This window comes from Girardinichthys multiradiatus, chromosome 12 (genome assembly GCF_021462225.1).
Source record: "Girardinichthys multiradiatus isolate DD_20200921_A chromosome 12, DD_fGirMul_XY1, whole genome shotgun sequence".
NCBI lineage: Eukaryota > Metazoa > Chordata > Actinopteri > Cyprinodontiformes > Goodeidae > Girardinichthys > Girardinichthys multiradiatus.
The window spans coordinates 19,601,029-19,623,715 of NC_061805.1; the positions used below are offsets into that span (position 1 = coordinate 19,601,029).

Consider the following 22,687-nt stretch of genomic DNA (forward strand, 5'->3'; position numbering starts at 1 on the left):
TAACGAATCATTAAATGGTTTCCCTTTTATATTGACTTAGTGAAATAAATCATCTTTTTAATGAGTAATGTGTTGAGATGCCACTCGCTGCTTCATTGTTGCCTTCAATGATCCTCACTTGACTTTAATCCCTTTCACTAGTTTCATCTTCATTCAATTGTCCAAAAACATTTTTCTCTTTGAAAAACATCCATGTGTAGATGGTTTATCTGAGTGCTCGTCTTATGTGTCTGGTCATTTGTCTCGACTGCTTTTTAATCCAATATAAGCTAAGAAAGGCTGTGAACCTTGCAGGCAAAGCACTCTGAAGCAGATTGAATGCATGCCAGATATTCTGAAAACTGAAAGCCAAACTCTCCTCGGTCAGAGACCTGGAAGATGCACATTAAATGATCGTTTTGTAGATTTGGGGCAGCTACAATTCCTAACAAAGACAGTAGGGACCCAGAATTGCTATAATTTCCCACAGCAAATCAATATTTCCCAATGCTCCATTCCATTTCTTTTGTTAGGCTAAATAATTTTCTGAAATAGTTGCTCTCTGTGTCTGCTGAAAATCCACAATTTGAAAAGTCAGGATGTGGAATTTTGCAATGCCTCCTACGGTGACATTTGGAGCAGGAAGACCAAGGTCTGGTGGGAGGTGTGGGCAGCATGCAGATAAACCCATGCCCATATGATGCCCTCAGTTATTTCTGCTCTTTCCCTCTAAGGTGAGCCTCTCCCCAACCTTAGCGCATCAACTACACAGTCATTCAATGGAGGAGCGTGAAGGGCTTCTAGTTAAGCCCTTTAACTAGCTGACTCCATGCAACACGTAAATCCAATGATGCACCAAATCCCTGGTGTAAAACCCAGACTCAGGGTGAACTTGTTTATATGGGAATACAATAAACAACTTAAAATAAAAAATAACTAAATGTAAAAAGGCAGACTACTAATTACATAAAATGCACCACAGGAAATATCATATGATAAATACATTATTTTGTGTTTGATAAATCCCTCATTTTGCTCTTTTACTCAACTGAAAACATAAAAAAATGCAGTTCAGAAAGCCAGACAAAAATAAACCTGTAGGTCTCCGTGAACAACATGTGGTGTATCATGTTTGGCTAAATAGTGCCCCCTTATGAGGAAATGTTTCCTTGTGCTATTAAGAGGTCCAGAAAATAAAAAATTGAAATTGTCATCTCTTTAATCTTCACTTACAGTAAGTAATAAAAACTTAATCCAACAAAGAAACCATGTTTCTAACTACAAATGCAATAGTAACACTTAAGGCACACCTTTACTGTGGAAATGTCCCCCAGTGAGAACTAGTCACATCCCTAATTCCTCAGAGGTTGTGTGATTCCTTTTGAAATTTGTTTTCACACATTACAATCTATACTACAAAGATATGTTTATTTACATCATTAACTACAGAAAAGTTACATCCTGAACACTCCAAAGTGGGTCCTCTTTGTTGGAGCATTGAGAGCTGCGCTGAGGCTCAGTCCCAGAACCAGGCGAGTATCTGCAGGATCAATAATCCCATCGTCCCACAATCTGTAAAAAATAAAGAATTTTACATTATAAGATATTATATAACCAATATCTTGATAAGTACTAAAGCCTATAACTTGAGAAGTTTCCAAAGTTTCTAATATTATGAAAATTATTGTTGTTATTATTACTATAGAAACATATTTGATTTAACTTATTAATATTATTAAAAAAGTGGACTTCCCCCACTGGGTTGGGGTCATTGTCTGCATCAAGCGAAGGACTTTTTCTTGGCGTCTTGTTCACTAGTGATGGTAGTGTGGAGTTGGAGATGGACAGACGGATTGGGGCTTCATCTGCAGCAATGTTGGCGCTGCTCCGGTTGGTTGGGGTGAAGAAAGAGCTGAACTAAAAAGCAAAGCTCTCCATTTACTGTTCTATCTATGTTCCAACCCTCACCTATGGGAGATATGGATCAGAATGAGATCCTGGATACAAGTGGCCGAAATGAGCTTAATCCAGAGGGTGGCTGGACTCAGCCTTAGAGATCAGGTCTGGCCCGGGAATGCCTTAGGATCCTTCAGAATGAGCTGGAGGATGTTGCTGGGGAGAGAGAGGTCTGGGTTTCCCACCTGGACATCCTGTCCCAGCAACTCGATCTCATGAAAGTGGAAATGAATGACAATATGGACGGATGGATAATACATTTGAAAACATCAATAATATAATAGAATATACTTTAAATTCTATCAATTCTACATTTCTAAATACATTTTTTAAATGGTCATGAGAGATAAAGAAATAATTTTTATGGAATATTTGTATTCAAAAATCACACAGTGAAATCTTAATGTTTTCACATTTCAGTGTTATAAATACAAATCATATTTTAAAAAGCAAAAAGAGTTGATCAGACTATGATCCAAAGCCATCTTTCAGTTCAAATTTCTTTAGGATGTAAGAATCTGTTGATTTCTTTAAAGAAATTAACTTGTAAAAGAATCAGATAATAAATAACTGACTTCTTAAAGAGAAAAGAACAATAATAATTTAGTAAAATGTGTACTTCATGTAACCCTTTTATAATACATGAACAGTTTTACCATTAAGAAACTAAAATCAACATATACCTAGGTGAGATTGACTTTATCTGTAGTTTTAGTCAAAAAAATGACTAATACAAGGTAAAAACATGGCTTTCTTAATTTGTACCAATACAACACAAAACTGACAACAGCTCATAGCAGGCAGCAGCTGCTCACATCTCTCTGGCTCTGACACAGCTGAGGAGAAGACAAGCATTTTCAGGAATAGAGAAAAAAGGATTGGCCTGGTTATCAAAAGTAAAATTGAGCTGATGCAGATGCTCACATTTGAGAGTCATCTGGACACTCAAATGAAGATCTATTTTTATTACATAAATATGTATGCATGAATGCATTTTCTTTCTTTTCTGTGTAATATTTTTCAAGCTGATTGATGGTGCTGTAGTCTCCATGTTTTTAAAATGTCTTCTGTCAATCCAGTAACATGAGTTTTACAGTCATGTGCCTAATCTCAAAAATTTAAATATCAAGGATTCTTTCAATAATTTGATTTAAAAAGTGAAACTCATGTACAGCTTAATAACACAAATAGTGGTTGATCTGACAAAGAGTGACCTAATGAAACATTTACTTTCACCTGAAGAGACATCTTTGGACCACTGAGCAACAGTCCTTTTTCACCTTAGCCCTGATAAAGCACTTCTGACTTTGTCTCTTGTTCAGGAGTGGCTTAAAACAAGGAATGACATTTGAAGCCCATGTCCTAATTATGTTTGTGTTTGGTGGCTCTTGTAGAACTGACCCGAGTCTTGTGAATCCATGAGTCCACGTTTGTGAATCTTCCCCAAAATGTTGAATGGGCTTTGGCACACAATCCTCCAGACTCTGGTTATACTTGTGGCTTATGTACAGTTTTCTGCAACATTTTTTCCTTCCATACAACTTTCTATTAAAATTGGATACAGCACCCAGTAAGCACTCAAGCCTCTTTAACTATGACCTATTGTGGATTACCCTCCCAATGGAGGATGTTAACGTCTTGGCAACTGCCACAGCAGCAGTCTTTCCCATGATTGTGTAAATTTTACCATAACATTTCTGTCTTTTGTAATATTCTAATTGTCTGAGAAACTGAATATGCCTTTTTTCATTTGCTAAAACAATATACTCATGGAAATAACAGAAACAAACACCTGAAATAGATCACTCTGTGTATAAAGAATGAATCTCACTTTCTGAATTAAATTACTAAAGTAAAATAACTTTAATCATAATTGTATTTATTGTGTTGCGCCTGTATGTGTGTGGAGCAGCAGAGGCATGCCATCTAGCAATTGTAGCTGAATTCATTACAGTGCTAAGTAGGCCACTAACGTGTCAACATCAAATGCATCTCGGGAGCTTGATTTATCAGAAATGAAGTCAGTCGGACAATGAAATGAAGATTTAATACTTAATAATCAGAACATCTCCACATGGACCTAAACCTCACCAGTAAATATCCAGATGACTGAACTCTGTTATCTGCTAAAACAATATGCATTGGGGATGCATTCACTGACGTCAAGACAATGTATAAAACCGTCTCTGAATCCCATTGAGGAGCTGATGGCCTTAACAGCCTACTGAATGTGGCCATTTGTTTATACGCAGGTAGCGTTGATCTGATTATTCAGAGAGAATTTTAGTAGCAGGTAAAGACGGTCATACTAAAGGCCCGTCTACTTGCATCTGAATCAGCCAGAACCCATCTTAATTCCAAGTCTGAAAAGGTCCTTAGATTCTCTGACTGAACTCCAAACTCATCTAATGCTAAATTCTTTCCAGTTTAATATTTAGGTCCTTAAAATCCCTCTGACCACTGTGCAGGACTTGTATATGTCATTCCCAAGATGAATTGACGCTGTATTGACCAAATTATTGTGGTCTAAAACCAGGTGTTTCAGTTTCATTGTCCAACCCCTGTATATATGTATATAAATATATATATATATACGTATATATATATGTATATATATATATGTATATATATATATATATATATATACATATACATATATATATATATATATATATATGTGTATATATATGTGTATATATATGTATATAAATATATATATATATACGTATATATATATGTATATATATATGTATATATATATATATATATACATATACATATATATATATATATATATATATATGTATATATATGTGTATATATATGTATATATATACATATATATACATATATATATATATATATATATGTATATATATATATATATATATACATATATATATATATATATATATATATATATATATATATATATATATGTATATATACATAGTCTGGAACTGAGAACCTGGATCTGATGGGAGATTTCGGCCAAGATACAGGGGTTGGACAATGAAACTGAAACACCTGGTTTTAAACCACAATAATTTATTAGTATGGTGTAGGGCCTCCTTTTGTGGTCAATAAAGCGTCAATTCGTCTTGGGAATGACATATACAAGTCCTGCACAGTGGTCAGAGGGATTTTAAGCCATTCTTCTTGCAGGATAGTGGCCAGGTCACTACGTGATACTGGTGGAGGAAAACGTTTCCTGACTCTCCTCCAAAACACCCCAAAGTGGCTCAATAATATTTAGATCTGGTGACTGTGCAGGCCATGGGAGATGTTCAACTTCACTTTCATGTTCATCAAACCAATCTTTCACCAGTCTTGCTGTGTGTATTGGTGGATTGTCATCCTGATACACGGCACCGCCTTCAGGATACAATGTTTGAACCATTGGATGCACATGGTCCTCAAGAATGGTTCAGTAGTCCTTGGCAGTGACGCGCCCATCTAGCACAAGTATTGGGCCAAGGGAATGCCATGATATGGCAGCCCAAACCATCACTGATCCACCCCCATGCTTCACTCTGGGCATGCAACAGTCTGGGTGGTACGCTTCTTTGGGGCTTCTCCACACCGTAACTCTCCCGGATGTGGGGAAAACAGTAAAGGTGGACTCATCAGAGAACAATACATGTTTCACATTGTCCACAGCCCAAGATTTGTGCTCCTTGCACCATTGAAACCGACATTTGGCATTGGCATGAGTGACCAAAGGTTTGGCTATAGCAGCCCGGCCGTGTATATTGACCCTGTGGAGCTCCTGACAGACAGTTCTGGTGGAAATAAGAGAGTTGAGGTGCACATTTAATTCTGCCGTGATTTGGGCAGCCGTGGTTTTATGTTTTTTGGATACAATCCGGGTTAGCACCCGAACATCCCTTTCAGACAGCTTCCTCTTGCGTCCACAGTTAATCCTGTTGGATGTGGTTCGTCCTTCTTGGTGGTATGCTGACATTACCCTGGATACCGTGGCTCTTGATACATCACAAAGACTTGCTGTCTTGGTCACAGATGCGCCAGCAAGACGTGCACCAACAATTTGTCCTCTTTTGAACTCTGGTATATCAACCATAATGTTGTGTGCATTTCAATATTTTGAACAAAACTGTGCTCTTACCCTGCTAATTGAACCTTCACACTCTGCTCTTACTGGTGCAATGTGCAAGCTCTGTCTAATATTGTCACAGCTAAAAAAACACTTGTCTCACCAACAATATTTGAAGGCTTTGATTTCCACACAGAAATAAATAAACTGAGCCAATGCAGAGCATATGGTCCGTTTCCAAAAGTGATGCGTCCTGACCAAATCTCACCTGGCACTGGAGTAATATGGACTGCCTTCCTCTTCAAACCGGCGGACAATTGGTTCCTTCATGGCAGCCTCTTGTTCAGCGGTGAACTGTGAATAAATTGTAAAAAACAGAACAGGGCGATGAGGGCCTTGGCCAGAGGCTTTTTAAAGGTTGTCTGAATTATTGAAGGTGAAGATGAAATGTAGAGCTGAAAAGGCACACAGCCTTTTCATTTGTCATGAGCGCCTGTTGCATCCGCTTGAAAATACTGGGCCAATTCTTTTGGAGAGAAAAAAATAAAATAATGAACAACCCCGAGCAAACGCAACAGCTTCCCACTGCTTTTAGTTTAGCTTCAAGGATGAAAGGGGCAAGTTGTGAATCAGAAACACTTCTCTAATGTAACACTCCCTTTAAAAAGTCAAACATTTTAAAGAAAATTCTGTGTTCTGCTGCACCGTGAGCTTTTACGGTTGCCGTAACCTCAAATAACTCTTGAGGTTTCAATCAAAGGTGAACTTCACAAGCTTCAATGTGTGCTGATAATTAGGAGTTAGCCTTAGCTCTGACAACCATCTACAATGGGGGCTGACAACATCAAACCAATATCAAAATCTTGTCACTTGCCACTAATAAATAATTACAAATATGAATACAGTATTTAGAAACCTGCAAAACCATCTAGAACAGGGCTCTCCAACTCCAGTCCTTAAGAGCCACAGTGGAAATTAATAATGAAGACTGAATATGTTCACTTCAAGACAGGGTTTGGCCTTACAGTACAGTCTCTTGCAACGTTAATCATAACGCTTGGATTTTTTCACACTTTACTGGGATTTTTATGTGAAGGACCAACACAAAGTAATGCTTTGTTGTTAAGTTGACACATGGTTTAACATTATTTTAAAATTGCTTATCTAATCCGAACCCTTTATGCTGGTGCCCCCAAATAAAGGCCAGTGCAACCAACAGCCTTCAGAAGTCATTTAATCAGTAAACAGGGTTCAGCTTTGTATAATTTAATCTCATTATAAATGTTTGTTCGAGGACCTTAAGGTATATTTTCACAACAGGAACCGGGTAGCTTTTGGGACAAGTATTACCCCCCCTGTGTGTTGCAGCATTTACTAGAGAAAAATAAATTAATAATTGAAAAAGGCTTTACCGTCACTGAAAGAAATGAGCCTTTTATAATGTTTACTCTTTTGGCAGCAAATCAACCACAGCCATTTTATGGCTTCGCAGAGAATGGCAGATTTTTGTCAAATTATTACCTCCTTTCCCTCGCGTGCCCTCTGATCTTTACTGATGGTGGCCAAGACTGTTGCTGCCTGCTCACCTCCCATTACAGAGATTCTCGAATTTGGCCACATGTAAAGGAATCGGGGGCTGTGAGGTGAAAAAAAAAAGTTTTCAATTTATTTGGGCTCTTGCAGTCAAAATAACGCCTTGAATCGTTACCTAAAGAAAAATGAAAATTGTTTATTTAGAAATACCATCATCAGAGCACATTAGATGTCCTCAATTACAAACCAAAAGTTATTTGTTAATATTGTATTAAAAATACAAATGAAGACAGGTGCTATTACTCCTTGTTTCACTTACATTTTGTAAACGCTGTAGAACAGTGGATATAATTAGTTGTTAATCTGCAAGAACAGTCTGATGATTTTTCTTGAACTGAACACTTGAGATGCTCAGCAGACTCTGGTTGTGATTAGGGCTGCACAATATTAGCAAAACATGCAGTATATGCTAAATTTGCTGTATGCTGGGACAAAGATATGACTTCTGATACATACTTAATTAAAACGTTTATATTTTTCTGCTGTGGATTAATTGCAAACACAGACCCCAGATAGAAATTGGTCTATCCAGGAAACACAATTAAATAATTATTTAAATCTCAGCTAATGGTTTTATTGACAAAGCTGCCTTTTTGGCAAAGAAAGTTTCTTGATGACCTTACCAGAACATCTCAATGACCTTTTTAAACATTTTGTATGTATTAAACAACAAAACATCCACAAACATAATACTGGGTTATAGAGCCAAAATAAATAGAACTAAATACCTGGCTACCAATTATTGTAATCCCAGAACTCATTGTGAATATTATGTACTGTGACATTGTGACAACCATCCTGACCTCAACCAGACAAAACACCTTTGGGATGATTTAGGGCAGAAACTGGGAGCCAAGCCTTTTCGCCCAACATCAGTCTATGACCTTACAGGACTATCGGCTAAGATCTGTAGTGGCAGGACAAAGTTTTACAAAAAGCAAAAACTGGAAATCGGCCAATGTGATTGGTGCATCATTATAAAAGCAAAAATGTTATATTAAGCCCACTGTATATGCAGAATGTGTGTGATATCTGCTAAACTTATGATTTGTAGAGAAATCCATTAGTAAGATATGAAATTAATCAGATCAATACATTAAGTCCAGCTACTTCTTTATTAGCTTTTGCCTACTGTAAGAATGACAGCGCCACAGTAAGGAGCTGGCTCTCTAAGCTCAAGTAAGAAACAGCTGGGCACAACATTACTGAAATGTTTTATAAAACAAAGTCCTTGTTAAACACAGAATATAATCAAGCAGACCACAGCTGTGGCAATCACTTGACAACTGACTGAAAATGTCTTCAACCTTTTAGTGATTCAGAGTCTTTTTCAATGGCAAGAAAACAAAAGAACATTTCCAATTATATGAAATGACACATTATGCATATGAATCACCAATACCACGCAGGGAAGATTTTTTACTTTGTTTTTGGTACTACAATTAATCTTCAAACCTAACATCAAGAGGCTTCTTTATACCTGTACGCTCTTCCACACATGCCGTAGTTGCCTGCACCGTAGGAACCGCCGATGATAACTGTAATCTTCGGTACATTAGCACAGGCAACAGCAGTGACCATCTTAGCTCCATCTTTGGCAATACCTCCTGCTTCATACTCTCTTCCCACCATGAACCCTTTGAAAAAGGAAAACACAGGATTTCAAAGAAATTAAGACTGTTCTGCCTTTGGAAGTCAGCGTATCAATATTCGAAAAGAGGAGGACAAATTTTCACCGACCTGTTATGTTTTGAAGGAAAATCAGAGGAATGTTTCTTTGACAGCATAATTCGATGAAATGTGTTCCCTGAATAGAAAATCAATTTTTTAGTGCGTATAGATATTACTTACACTAGAGAACTGCCAAGAGGTAAAATCTCAGCCGTGTATCTTCATTACATCAAGATAACAGCCTTGGTGTCTCAAGGGACAAACAAAAATATAGGTTTCAAATAAGATGCTGCACCAAGTATAAGTGCACAAACAACAAACAAAGTCAAAGTATGTATGTGTACACAAATAATTATTTTAAGGTACTATCTGAACAATAGCCTACTAAAACTGACCCGTCTTGATCACATCCTACTAAATTCAGGATTAATACACATCTTTCTCTTATAGTTCTCTGCCCACAAAAAGACGGATGGATGGATGGATGGATCGGCAAGTGGTTGAATGGACGAACAGCCAAACCATACAGGTCCTTCTCACAATATTAGCATATTGTGATAAAGTTCATTATTTTCCATAATGTCATGATGAAAATTTAACATTCATATATTTTAGATTCATTGCACACTAACTGAAATATTTCAGGTCTTTTATTGTCTTAATACGGATGATTTTGGCATACCCAAAATTCCTATCTCACAAAATTAGCATATTTCATCCGACCAATAAAAGAAAAGTGATTTTAATACAAAAAACGTCAACCTTCAAATAATCATGTACAGTTATGCACTCAATACTTGGTCGGGAATCCTTTTGCAGAAATGACTGCTTCAATGCGGCGTGGCATGGAGGCAATCAGCCTGTGGCACTGCTGAGGTCTTATGGAGGCCCAGGATGCTTCGATAGCGGCCTTTAGCTCATCCAGAGTGTTGGGTCTTGAGTCTCTCAACGTTCTCTTCACAATATCCCACAGATTCTCTATGGGGTTCAGGTCAGGAGAGTTGGCAGGCCAATTGAGCACAGTGATACCATGGTCAGTAAACCATTTACCAGTGGTTTTGGCACTGTGAGCAGGTGCCAGGTCGTGCTGAAAAATGAAATCTTCATCTCCATAAAGCTTTTCAGCAGATGGAAGCATGAAGTGCTCCAAAATCTCCTGATAGCTAGCTGCATTGACCCTGCCCTTGATAAAACACAGTGGACCAACACCAGCAGCTGACACGGCACCCCAGACCATCACTGACTGTGGGTACTTGACACTGGACTTCTGGCATTTTGGCATTTCCTTCTCCCCAGTCTTCCTCCAGACTCTGGCACCTTGATTTCCGAATGACATGCAGAATTTGCTTTCATCTGAAAAAAGTACTTTGGACCACTGAGCAACAGTCCAGTGCTGCTTCTCTGTAGCCCAGGTCAGGCGCTTCTGCCGCTGTTTCTGGTTCAAAAGTGGCTTGACCTGGGGAATGCGGCACCTGTAGCCCATTTCCTGCACACGCCTGTGCACGGTGGCTCTGGATGTTTCTACTCCAGACTCAGTCCACTGCTTCCGCAGGTCCCCCAAGGTCTGGAATCGGCCCTTCTCCACAATCTTCCTCAGGGTCCGGTCACCTCTTCTCGTTGTGCAGCGTTTTCTGCCACACTTTTTCCTTCCCACAGACTTCCCACTGAGGTGCCTTGATACAACACTCTGGGAACAGCCTATTCGTTCAGAAATTTCTTTCTGTGTCTTACCTTCTTGCTTGAGGGTGTCAATAGTGGCCTTCTGGACAGCAGTCAGGTCGGCAGTCTTACCCATGATTGGGGTTTTGAGTGATGAACCAGGCTGGGAGTTTTAAAGGCCTCAGGAATCTTTTGCAGGTGTTTAGAGTTAACTCGTTGATTCAGATGATTAGGTTCATAGCTCGTTTAGAGACCCTTTTAATGATATGCTAATTTTGTGAGATAGGAATTTTGGGTTTTCATGAGCTGTATGCCAAAATCATCCGTATTAAGACAATAAAAGACCTGAAATATTTCAGTTAGTGTGCAATGAATCTAAAATATATGAATGTTAAATTTTCATCATGACATTATGGAAAATAATGAACTTTATCACAATATGCTAATTTTTTGAGAAGGCCCTGTATATGGGTGGTAGGACGAACAAATTGATGGATGGGTGATTGTACGGACAGGAGGCAGGGAAGGAGGATGGCTGGATGGATGGTTTGATGTGTACAAAACGCTGTGCATGTTGCTTGGACAGAGCAGTTTGCTTGAATTCATTCAAAATAGCCCAAGTGGAAAACTCATCACTTCTAATTGTCTACTACTTATGACATAAAAACCGTCTAAAATGGAAGCATTTAGGTTTGGTGTTAACTAGTATTCAGTCAATTCAATCAAGAGGAAACAGCTACTGCACAACACAAAGGAGTCAGAAGCTCCTGAAGAGCTAAATCTAAAAGACTGTGTTCATATATATTTAAATGCTAATGCTGCTTTATTTTGGGTATTAATTTTGTGGGCTTCCATTTAGCCCGGAAGCTTTACTTGCATTAAAAAGTTTAAATACAATGGGGGGGGGACGACAAATCAGACAATTAGAAGCTGTTATTTGGTGTGGTCTTTCTGTCTGGTTAACTTTTCATTTTTTGCACAAATACTTGACAGATATGCTTTTAAGCCTCCCAACACCATGTATAATTGGAGCCCCGGCCTGTTTTAAAGCGATGACAGAATGTCTCATAAATGCATCTTGAAATCCAGGTACTGTATTGATTTTTGTTGAATATACCGTCCATGCATGTTTTCTCCACATGAAACACTTTCAGTCCTCTGACAGTAATTACACTGATGAGATAGCCTGTCATGAGGAGACCCGACAGAAAAAAAATAGAATCAAAGAAATCTTTTTCCCAAGTCAAGCCTGTAATCTAATTCAAAACGTGTTTGGAAAAACATATTGGTGTATTAAAACAGATTTGACTCATCATCTCTTTTTAATCCTGCCGTAAAGTGCAGCTCTGCTCAATGCAAATCGACTTTCAAGTTTAGTGAATCATGCAGAATGACAATTATGACTGTCTTGTAGTTTTAAAATCAAATGCTATTGTAATTACATCTTTTTAGACGACTTACTGGAAGAGTGGAATTTGAGAGGTTATTTTATGTGAGAAACTCTGCAGTGCAAAACACTTTTGAACACCAAAGCCTCCGAAAACAAATCATACTGGTATTGACTGTCGGCAGCAAATCTCTGAGGTTACCCCAAACCACTTCAGGATTGTGCTTCAAGACCTTTACCTTTCAGGGGTGCAGAAACATTATATTGCCATCTCTTCAAGAAGGTACCCGTATAAATCTTTAGTTCCAAAGGACAAATACCTTTTTTGCAGACTCTGAAAACAGAACTCCATTGTTGCCAATAATTCCAACAGGGTATCCGAATATTCTTGAGAAACCTGCAGACGCACCAATCAGAAATCAAAAGGTGAAGCAGGTAGAGTGGAGCAAAACAAATAAAAAAAAAATCCTGCAAAAAAATAAATAAATCTCTGTGCTGTAGACATGGAAAACAATATCAGACCATATACCTGTAACAAGCGTGTCTCCATAAAATGCCTTGAACTCATCAAATTTACTGCCATCCACAATCCTGGCAATAACCTGCAAATGAATGAATGTGTCAGCTCATAGAGATGTGTAATGAAATGTCAGAAAACAAGGTCCTGAGGCAGAAAACCAAGCTCAACTGGGCAATAATGTCACATATTTTACGTAACCTCCCTTATTAAAGTGATTTAGCTGCATGCTGTGTTGAGCTGTCTGTTCCAGATAAGAAACAAAACCTTCATAAAGAAAAGGTGCAGCTGGTTGTTCCCGATACCTGAACAGACTGTCAATGCCGCTCTACACCTCAAACGCTGTGGCATTCCTTGAGTTAAGAGTAATTTCTGCTCCTGAGTCTACATCAAGTATCAGAGGCTCAGGAGCAGCCAGAGAAGATAAATAGCTCGATTGATGCCAAGCAGCCTTAATCGACCGAAAGCCTGAACATGACATCTGAACACTGTTCTAAGTTAACTCTGAACCTTTAAAAGCCATATACGTGTGCCTTTATGAAAGTTAAGTTTAAAAATGACTAGATATGAGTGTGTTGGTTAATTTATTTAATTACTCTTCCTTTTGGACTTTTAAATCTATTCAGTATCTAGTAATATCAGATAAGCAGTCTGAGTGGAGCTCAGGAATGATTTCTACTTCATGTATTCCCATGTAGCTCAAAAAAAAAAAAAAAACACACTCAAACGTCTTTAAGAAAAATCATCAGATCAAACATCTTTTCAGGAGTGCAGTCTGAAACATTAAGCTCTCTCTCCTTGATCAGGTTTACAAGTAGACAGACAATTACCTCTCTGACATCAAAGTTGCGTTTCAAGTTATCTCCAACTATTCCATAAAGCTCATCTGTGGGGTAAAGGGGGGCTTCGGTGGGTTCTACAGTAACCTGAAATAATAAAGTAGACACAGAGGTAACAGAGAGTTCAGACACAATTAGATGAATGTAATTTGCAATTAGACTAATCACTGGTTTGACCTCAATATTCTTCCTGTAGTTGAGACTCCGCACTGTCTTCCGTGCTAAATGGAGCGCATGGTTATCATCTAAAGCGTAGTGGTCTGTCACACCAGATTTTCTGTGAAACAGGAAACGTAATCAATCCCAGTACAGATATTACAGCCCATAAACCAGTGGCTAAGAAATGATCACAGAGATGAGAGCATGTGAAATATACAGCTACTGCAGTCGATGTTCTCTGATTAAAATGATGTGATGTGAGTTTTGTTATTTGAAAGCAAGAATTTATCTGGATTGCATCGACTGCAGGCCATTGAACATTTCTGGGATACATGCGATGGCCTTATAGCACCAACACAGCTCATAAAAATGGTGCTATAGTAACTGTAAATGCTGCGTTCATACTTGCAGTGTAGATCAGCACCGCCAAGATCTTCTGCAGACACTTCTTCCCCGGTGGCAGCTTTCACCTGTTAGAGACACAAAGAGCTTTCATAAAGTTAACCTGTGTAGGTGTAAAGTGCTTGAATCCCCTCCTTCACCTACTGCCCAACAACACAGCCGCGTTGGGCTGGGATTAACAGGACACCTGACAAACCAGAAGTTTTTTGGCTAATGATTTCTGATCAGTGGGTGTCCTGATTTGTTGGTCTGACTGGAAAATCTTAAATCCTATGTTTATTAATAATTATAATTATCAGTCGTTCCTAATAGCCAAACAATCATTATTTCAACAGCTCCAATGGCATGGACTTCTTTGATGCAATATTTTGTAGAACATTACATTTCAAATGTCACGCAGTCACAATCACTATAATATTGATGCATTTGTTCAAGCCACACCTATACTGTTGGTGCCTGCATGCTAACGTTCATGAAGAATGGTGAAGTACAATGGGTAAAAATGAAAACGTCAAGAAAATATGGGTTAATTGTGATCAAAAAATGTCTTTGCAACAGTATCACAATAATATATATTATGATTTTTCACCTATCATTGTTTTTTTTATTGGTACAAAATGAAAGAATAAAAATACAACTTGTATGGTAGGTATGACATGTTGATCAAGAGATGATTTTAAGCATTATTTTGACTATTTTAAGCTAAAACATGAAATCTTTTACAACAGTGGCCGGCACATATCAAAAGACAGGATATCTTTTTTTTTCCAGGTGTCCTGCAGACGCGTTAAATTTGAATGGAACATTTCTGCCTTCCTCCTTTTTGTAACGCTGACTGTGCAGCCCCTTGTTTTTGCCCTGGTTCTTCTCTAGGTCTCACTTAACATCAGCTTTTTAGAAGATGGTAAATATTTCACAATAACTGAGTGCATAAAGCACCTCATGTCAATAAAAATTGTGTAATTTATGAATTTGTCATTGTGGGGATCTTTATTCTAAATATGTTTAAAACATCTCACTAGAGGTCCAACAGCAGACATTTCTTGCTTGGCAGCACAGTTTCCGGTACTAATCTATCTTTTCCCAGTGAGTTAAACCGATGAGCTGCTCGATCATGCTGACCAGCTCGACCGGGAATCAGAAATTCAAATGTAATACCACCACGAGAGGATGCAACAATTCACATGATTCATCCCATGGCTGGAAAATAGAAACAAAATGAAAAATGTGCAAACCAGAGGAGGTCCCCCGAGAAAGATGGTTCCTTGCTTTCGCACAATGATGCTCTCATCTGCCATGGCTGGTACGTATGCTCCTCCCGCAGTGCAAGAGCCCATCACAACTGCAATCTAAAAAGAAATACAAGCAGAATCTTCACACAAGCATTTTTAATATAGAATCAGCCCCCAGCTTGTTTAAAGAAAAAAAAAAATGTACCTGCGCTGAAACATAGTTTGAGTCTGGCATAATTTTTCTTCATAAATGTTTCACTGACTAGTTTAAAACGTGATAGATCACCAAAATGATTTACAAAACACACTACCGGCATTAAACTGTCATTGGAGAAGTAATGACTTCCGAATAAGTTCTGATTGCACAGCTTTGACTAAACTTTTTGGGGTCTTAGATCAAACTTTGTATTTTTTTTTTAGCAAAAAATGTATTTTTCAAAGCATAACAACAACAAACTATTAATGTGAAGCTGAGATTAAACATATTCTTTATTTACACTTTTTTTGGCAAACACACTCATAAACCAGTGGAAAAAACAAAATCATTGTTTATTATACAAATCTAAAATACAGAAAAATGGTCTTGAAAATATTATTAGAGACTGAAACTAAAGTCTTAAGAATTAGAGTAAAATTGGAAATAACTGTAGATGGTGTCGATGAGTGACCGTTCAGTATGTTAAAACAAACATTCACTGTTTCTCTTCAATGGATTTAGTGAAAAGAGCTGAATTGTGATTAGTTGAAAAACATACAGCATTGTTTCTTTTTCCCTTTGTAATATAAAAATATTTCTTCACTTCAGATTTGTACTGCAGGTAGAATTCGGTTTCTCTCAGGGCAATAAACAGATGTGTCCAAAACAGAACAATGTATCTATATGATCTGTGCACTAGAGACCACTACAAAGAGCTACAGCAGACTGTAAACCATTGCAAATGCCAACATAATAAGTAGGTTACCAACAAGCTATGCAAAGAAGATAAACAAGGAGAGAATATGAGTTGCGCATTTTACCCCTGCGCCACCGCAGCGCCTGGCTTCAGCGTGTTTAATGTTCAGCGTCTCAATTGCAATATTTAAAGCCTCACCTGTGCGATTCCTTCTGAAGACAGCCTGGCTTGATTATAGAAAATACGCCCAAAGTGATCTCGGTCTGGAAAGACATCGGCCTGTCTGGGAAGATTGGCTCCTCCGGAATCCACTGAAGATCAATTCAAAGAAAGAAATTTAGATCATTTATGATGATCTCAAGTCTGTAAAATTTTGTAAAACACCGCAAATATGTGCAGCTTTTCTCAAAGTATTGACAGAATATTCTCTTGTTAGCAGTGGTATTATTTTCAGAATACAGCATGTATTTTTAAGCAAATTGTGAAAATCAATGTGTCTTTTTGACCCTTTTGTATTTAAAGATTACTTGTTTAAACACATTTTCACAAATAAAGAAAAACGTACCCAAGTAAATGCACGGCAAGTGGTTCTGCTGGGCAATTTCTTGTGCACGGAGGTGTTTTTTCACTGTAATTGGGTAGTAAGTTCCCCCTTTAACAGTAGCATCATTTGCAACAACAACACATTCCACCCTTAGAAGAAAAGAACAGCTGGATAAATTAGGTGTATTTCATTTGGAAATTGCACAATGTCTTGGAATTTTATTACATTAATCTGTCAACAATTTAATATGTTCACCATTTTTATTAAAAAGAATATCTTGGTAAACGTCAGAAATATTCACAGCACTCACCCTGAAACCCGTCCTATCCCAGTAATCATCCCCCCAGCAGGGACCTCCTCATTTCCGTACAAGTCAGATCCTGCAAACTGAGAAAATTCCAAAAAAGGAGTCCTGCAAATACAGAAAACAGGAAAAGAAATCACTTAATACAGTTGATTTTAAAACATACACGAGACAATTAAGCCCTTCCCTATCCTGCTAGGCCACATAACAAAATGAAACTGTTGAAATGTGTGAGCCATAAGTTTTAAATTGAACTGATAAAGGTAGCTGATAATACCCTGGATCCAGTAGTCTGTCTATGCGCTCTCTTGGCAACAGCTTCCCTCGAGATATATGAAGTTTTCTTGCTTTTTCTCCTCCACCTTCAGTAAGAAAAATATCATATTAATAAACACTAGGGCTGAAACAATTGAGCGGATTAATCGTGATTAATGGATTTTTTTTAAATAATCGTCAACTACTTTAGTCGTTATTTGTTAACTGGAGTATACAGACTCTAAAACATGCCATTTGCTGAAATAAGAGCAGTATTTAAGCCAAAACTGTACAAAAAAAATATACATTTTGCATTGAAGATGAAAAATGTTCTATGTCTGTAAATATGCTCTATCCAAAACTCCTTAGCTTCACCTGGTTAAAATCCTGTAACCAATCTCCTATTAAGCACCTTTTCCTCTGTTTTGCAGTAAAAACAAGAGTGTAACTTGGCAGTTAAATACAATACAAGGGTTCTATTTTATCTTTATAACATTATGCTTTTTGATGTTAAAACAAAATCTCTCTAAAAATCTAGAATGCAATATGCAAGTGACACTTTATGTACAGTTTTTTACTAGAGAGGCAGCTAGCACTATATTGATCAACCAGAAAGGGCTGAGCTTTGCACATGTTCATGTTAGAACTTTTTATTTTAGCTGCAGATGCATCCTGTGCTACAAATGTTCAAGTGTACACTGAAGACATGCAGTGTTATTGCATTTAGGCAACACAACATTGATTTTTGTTTATAAAAAGAAATGTTATTTGTTTACTTGCATTTCCTCTTTCTTGTGTTTCTATTACTCATAAAATAAGCTTAAGTAGTTAAATGAAAACTGCAGTGGGCGCCAATTTTTTATCCGATTACTTGATTAATCATCGGAATAATCGATAGAAAACTCGATAACTAAAATAATCGTTAGCTGCAACCCTTATAAACACTTGGTGACTTTTGTTTTTAAACATTGTGGTCATCAACACATGTAAAATTGGCTTGATTAGACTGGTTTTTGCTTTAAGGGGTATAGCACAATTTAGGCCTGTGAATGTACATCCATGTGGCCAAATATAATAAGAAAGCAGAGTTTTAATGCATGACACCTAAATTATTATAGCCTACCAAATTTTGCGTCCAAACAGTCCTTTTTAATAGCAATATCGCACACATTAATATTGCAATAATATACAGTATATTGTGGACCTCTACTTTATTTATAAACTGACTTAGATGACTCAGTTTGGGAAAAGCCAGGTGACAAAAACAAGGTTTTGAAAGGTATCAATAGGTTCATTTACAACATTGGAGGTAAATGGAGCTACACCAGGCGATGTATCCTAAGAAAACACTTCAAACAGACTCTTTCCTTGCGGGACATCATTTTCATAAAGTCCACCAGTGCCTCCTCTGCAGCCCTCTGCAGTTCCAAGTCGGGACGGTGCTAGCCATCACGTACTAGCCCGCATCTACACAATCCGTCAATTATATCTCGCTAATTATTCAAAAATACATTTGCGCCCCTAAGAAAAAAAATGTAATCTATAGTAAATCATCAATTATAATATAATCCAAAGTAGTTTTGTTAGAAGACTAAGCACAGTGCTGCACCAAAGGTTTGGGATCAAATGAAAAATTTCTTGTTTCCTAGGAAACATGTATTAAATTAGTATGAATAGAAAATATAGCAAGGGAACAGGTCATGCAAACACTGGCCGTGTTAAAAGTTAAGATTTTAATGAAGATGATGAAGGTGTTCTTCAAGCTTTGATTTTATAAAAAAGGGACGGGAGACCTCAAGCAATCTGGCTGTCAGACTGAGATTTAACTAACTGCTTCCTGGAGCAAGAAAAAGGTGGAGATAAATTAAATACAGCTAAAGATTGAAAGTGAAATCTTTCAATCTTTAGCTGGTATTTTGATCAGTTATTGAATAAAGCTTTTCTTTTTTTATTTTGTTGTGTTTAAAGTTACATTCATTAATTTGTTCAACTATTTACTGGCCCAGTAATTCAATAACTAAGCTCCGTTTTATTTCTGAATTTATTCTTAATCATGGCAGGATTTGTCCTGCATACTAAACACCTTTTTTCAATATTCAGGCGACCAATGTCAGTGCTGTTTTGACCATCTTAGCCTTCTCTTTTTACTGGCCAATCTGACATTTTCCTTTTTCTTGTCATTCTGTCATGAAGTCCAGCATCCTAAAGTCTCCTCTTCACTGGTGAAGTATGTGCTGGTGTTTAACATGTAGTATTTAGTGCAGCTGCCAGCCGAGAATTCATGAGGCGTCTTCGTATTAAATACACTCTCTCTTTATCATTTTGCATAGTTGGGCAGACGCCTCCCACACCATTCCCTACCATTGTTAGAGCATTCGTGCTGGTCCATAAAGGTAGACGTTAAATGTAATGTAAGAGAATAAAATGTTCTTGTGATTTCTTTGTTTCTTTATAAGCAAAACAACAAACTGGTGGTTCCCCAAATAAAATTCTTTCTTTCTGGTCATTTTGAGCTTCTTAAGAAACAAACAACTACTAATGTTTCAAATATCAAACTGAGCTAAAGAATGCCTTTTGCTCCTTTATTAGTAAGACAGCTCAGAGCTGAACAACACAATCACAAAGCTGTTTTCTAATAATCAATAAGTCCTACTAAACTCTTAACTTGCATAAGCAGCCAAAGCAGAATGAGCCAGAGGACTGACAGTTGCTGATAATAGGACTTTATGTGAAAATGTGTTGCTCTCATTAAAGTCATCTGATTGAGTTTAATGGTTTACAGAGGAGACATACTTGTGAATTCCATGGGGGGTTTTTTATACTTTGGGAAACAAAAAAATGTGCAGGTACACTGCAGTTTGTCCTAAACAAAGATCACGCACACATATAATGTGTTTGATCGAAGTAAAACACAGTACAAGTGAAGGTTTAACGTTCACCATAATGTGTAATGTTCCTGGTACTGGCACTTACCCAACTTGACCTTATCTGTCCGGCTCCTCAGTTCATCAACCAAAACTTTCATTCGCTCATAATTTTCCTGAGAAACAATAAGAATTGAATGACACTTTTCTGTTAAGCACACAAACTTTGATAGATTAAATTTTATTTAAACAAAATGCTTGGCCGGATGAACCAGATGAATTTTGAGACAAAATAACTATGAATATTTTTTATATGGGGCTGCATGGTGGTGCGGTTGGTAGCACTGTTGCCTTGCAGCAAGAAGGTCCTGGGTTCAATTCCCAGCTGGAGGTCTTTCTGCATGGAGTTTGCATGTTCTCCCTGTGCATGCGTGGGTTCTCACCGGGTACTCCAGCTTCCTCCCACAGTCCAAAGACATGCCTGTTAGGTTAATTGGTAACTCTAAAAATTGCCCTTAGGTGTATGAATGAGTGTGTGCATGGTTGTTTGTGTGTTGCCCTGTGATGGACTGGCAACCTGTCCAGCGTGTACCCCGCCTCTCACCCATAGACTGCTGGAGATAGGCACCAGCTTCCCCGCGACCCACTATGGAATAAGCGGTAGAAAATGACTTTATGAAAACGCATGTTTCGAACAATACTTCAGGAAAACGTATCTGCTAGTGACATCTAGTGGCCGTTTTAGGGTTGTAGTTCGACACCGGGTTCAATGTTATAATTAGAAATTAAATACAATTATTGTAAAATAAAGATCATACGTGTACACATTCAAACATGTCAAAGGTTCTAAAGATAGATTAAACTGATGCATTTTAAATGATTAAACAAGCTTATTATGTTCAATAACTTTCAGCAGAATATTAAATATTCAGGATTTCTTTTACTGTGAATCCTAAAGACTCTTTTTCAATGTTGGGATTTATATACGCAACAATAAAGTTCTAAGGAGGGTGCTTAAAAACGTAGCTTTTTGGGGTTTCAGACCTCTAACATTCAGTTTCTGCTAAATATTACTAAGAATATAAAATACAGTACTGGTAGTTAAGACATATCAGTAAACATTATTGCGATCAACCCGCGGTGTCCTCTGTGAGTTTCCCCCTCACCTGGTTGAACTCCAGCATTACATTATTACTAGGTTAGGCTAGGCTAGCAGGCTTAGCAACATGCTAACCTACCTGATATTCAGGGGACTGTTTATCAGGTTGGGAGCCGAGTCGAGCGACTCTGTCAGCATAGTAAGTCCGTGTACAAGACAGCGGTACTACCCAGCACCGAAGCAGCCACGGCCTAACGGACTGCAGGAGCATTTTAAAAACTCACGAAGGGGCTATACGCTAACTTTGCAGCTGCTAGCTCTAGTGGAGACAATCTTCTTCTGTGGTTGTTGTTGTAGGACGAAACATTCTAACGTCGCCATCTGCTGGTCATAAAAACAAAAAATGTCACGTTCATGTTTTCATTCGGTCTCTAACAATGAAGAAAATAAATAAAAACAGCAATAAATAATGTTTATTGGCTAAGTCTGAAGTATGTATTATTTTTTTGTAGAAACAAAGATGGAAATGGAAAAAGGTTGATTTTGTGTCTGGTGAACATTTCTGGCTTGATTTGCACACACGTTTGCAATTATTACTCTGGCTAAAGACCCAGTAATGGCACAATTTGAATTTTCTGGCAGATGCCGCCAGATTGTTTTTTTTTTTTCAAAATGTAATGTTATCTGAAAGAGTCTATGAGACCCTGTAGACACACCAGAAGCAAAAACCTGACTTTTCTTTCCGGCCTTGTAATTGATTCTGCTGGAACCTACAAATGACCTAATGTGATTCAAGTATGTTCAAGCAGGGGAACTTCTAAAACATGCAGAACACCAACTCCTGCAGATTAGAATTGCACTGATCATTGCTTATCCCACCTTTCCTAATGTCAGCTTCAGTGTCAAGGCGGGTTTTGCAGATCAGCTATGTTTGATTCCACAATAATTCTTCTACCTTAGCTTAACTCAGGGGAAAGTTGCAGTGCTGTGGATAATATCCTGCTTTGCTCCAATACCAAAGAAACCTCATCCTTCTGTCCTTAATGACTACAGACTAGTGGCCCTAACATCACACATCATGAAAGTCCTAGAGAGACTCCTGTTGGCCTACAAGAACAAGTGAGCAGGCACCTTCAGGACCCCCTGCAGTTTGCTTTTTGGTGTGAAGGTGGAGTTGAAGACACCATCTAGACCTGCTTCATCAAACCTGTCACCTGGACAAAACAGGCAAAACTACGAGGATCATGTTCTTCTGTTTCTCCAGCGCTATCAATGCAATC

The 22,687-nt window shown here is 37.8% G+C and overlaps 1 protein-coding gene across 1 annotated transcript; it reads right to left on the minus strand.

Annotated features, from left to right (window-relative positions):
- Positions 1-1,180: 1,180 nt before the first annotated feature.
- Positions 1,181-21,753, minus strand: mccc2 (methylcrotonyl-CoA carboxylase subunit 2). The gene is made up of 17 exons (XM_047380234.1): positions 21,547-21,753; positions 20,418-20,484; positions 17,467-17,551; positions 17,196-17,297; positions 16,907-17,034; positions 16,540-16,652; positions 15,452-15,565; positions 14,220-14,284; positions 13,833-13,932; positions 13,647-13,742; positions 12,829-12,901; positions 12,620-12,696; positions 9,323-9,389; positions 9,063-9,219; positions 7,511-7,625; positions 6,258-6,343; positions 1,181-1,551 (listed from the first exon to the last, which is right to left on the minus strand). The coding sequence occupies exons 1-17, from the start codon at positions 21,676-21,678 to the stop codon at positions 1,434-1,436; spliced, it is 1,695 nt and encodes a 564-aa protein (XP_047236190.1). The 5' UTR covers positions 21,679-21,753; the 3' UTR covers positions 1,181-1,433.
- Between the last annotated feature and the right edge of the window lie 934 nt (positions 21,754-22,687).

Excerpts from the sequence above, each read along its gene's own strand:
- mccc2 (XM_047380234.1), bottom strand. The coding sequence starts at position 21,678 with ATGCTCCTGCAGTCCGTTAGGCCGTGGCTGCTTCGGTGCTGGGTAGTA. Across the intron at positions 13,933-14,219 it reads GGTGCTGATCTACACTGCAA|AAAATCTGGTGTGACAGACC; the intron begins GTATGAACGCAG and ends CCTGTTTCACAG. Across the intron at positions 12,902-13,646 it reads GCAACTTTGATGTCAGAGAG|GTTATTGCCAGGATTGTGGA; the intron begins GTAATTGTCTGT and ends ATTCATTTGCAG.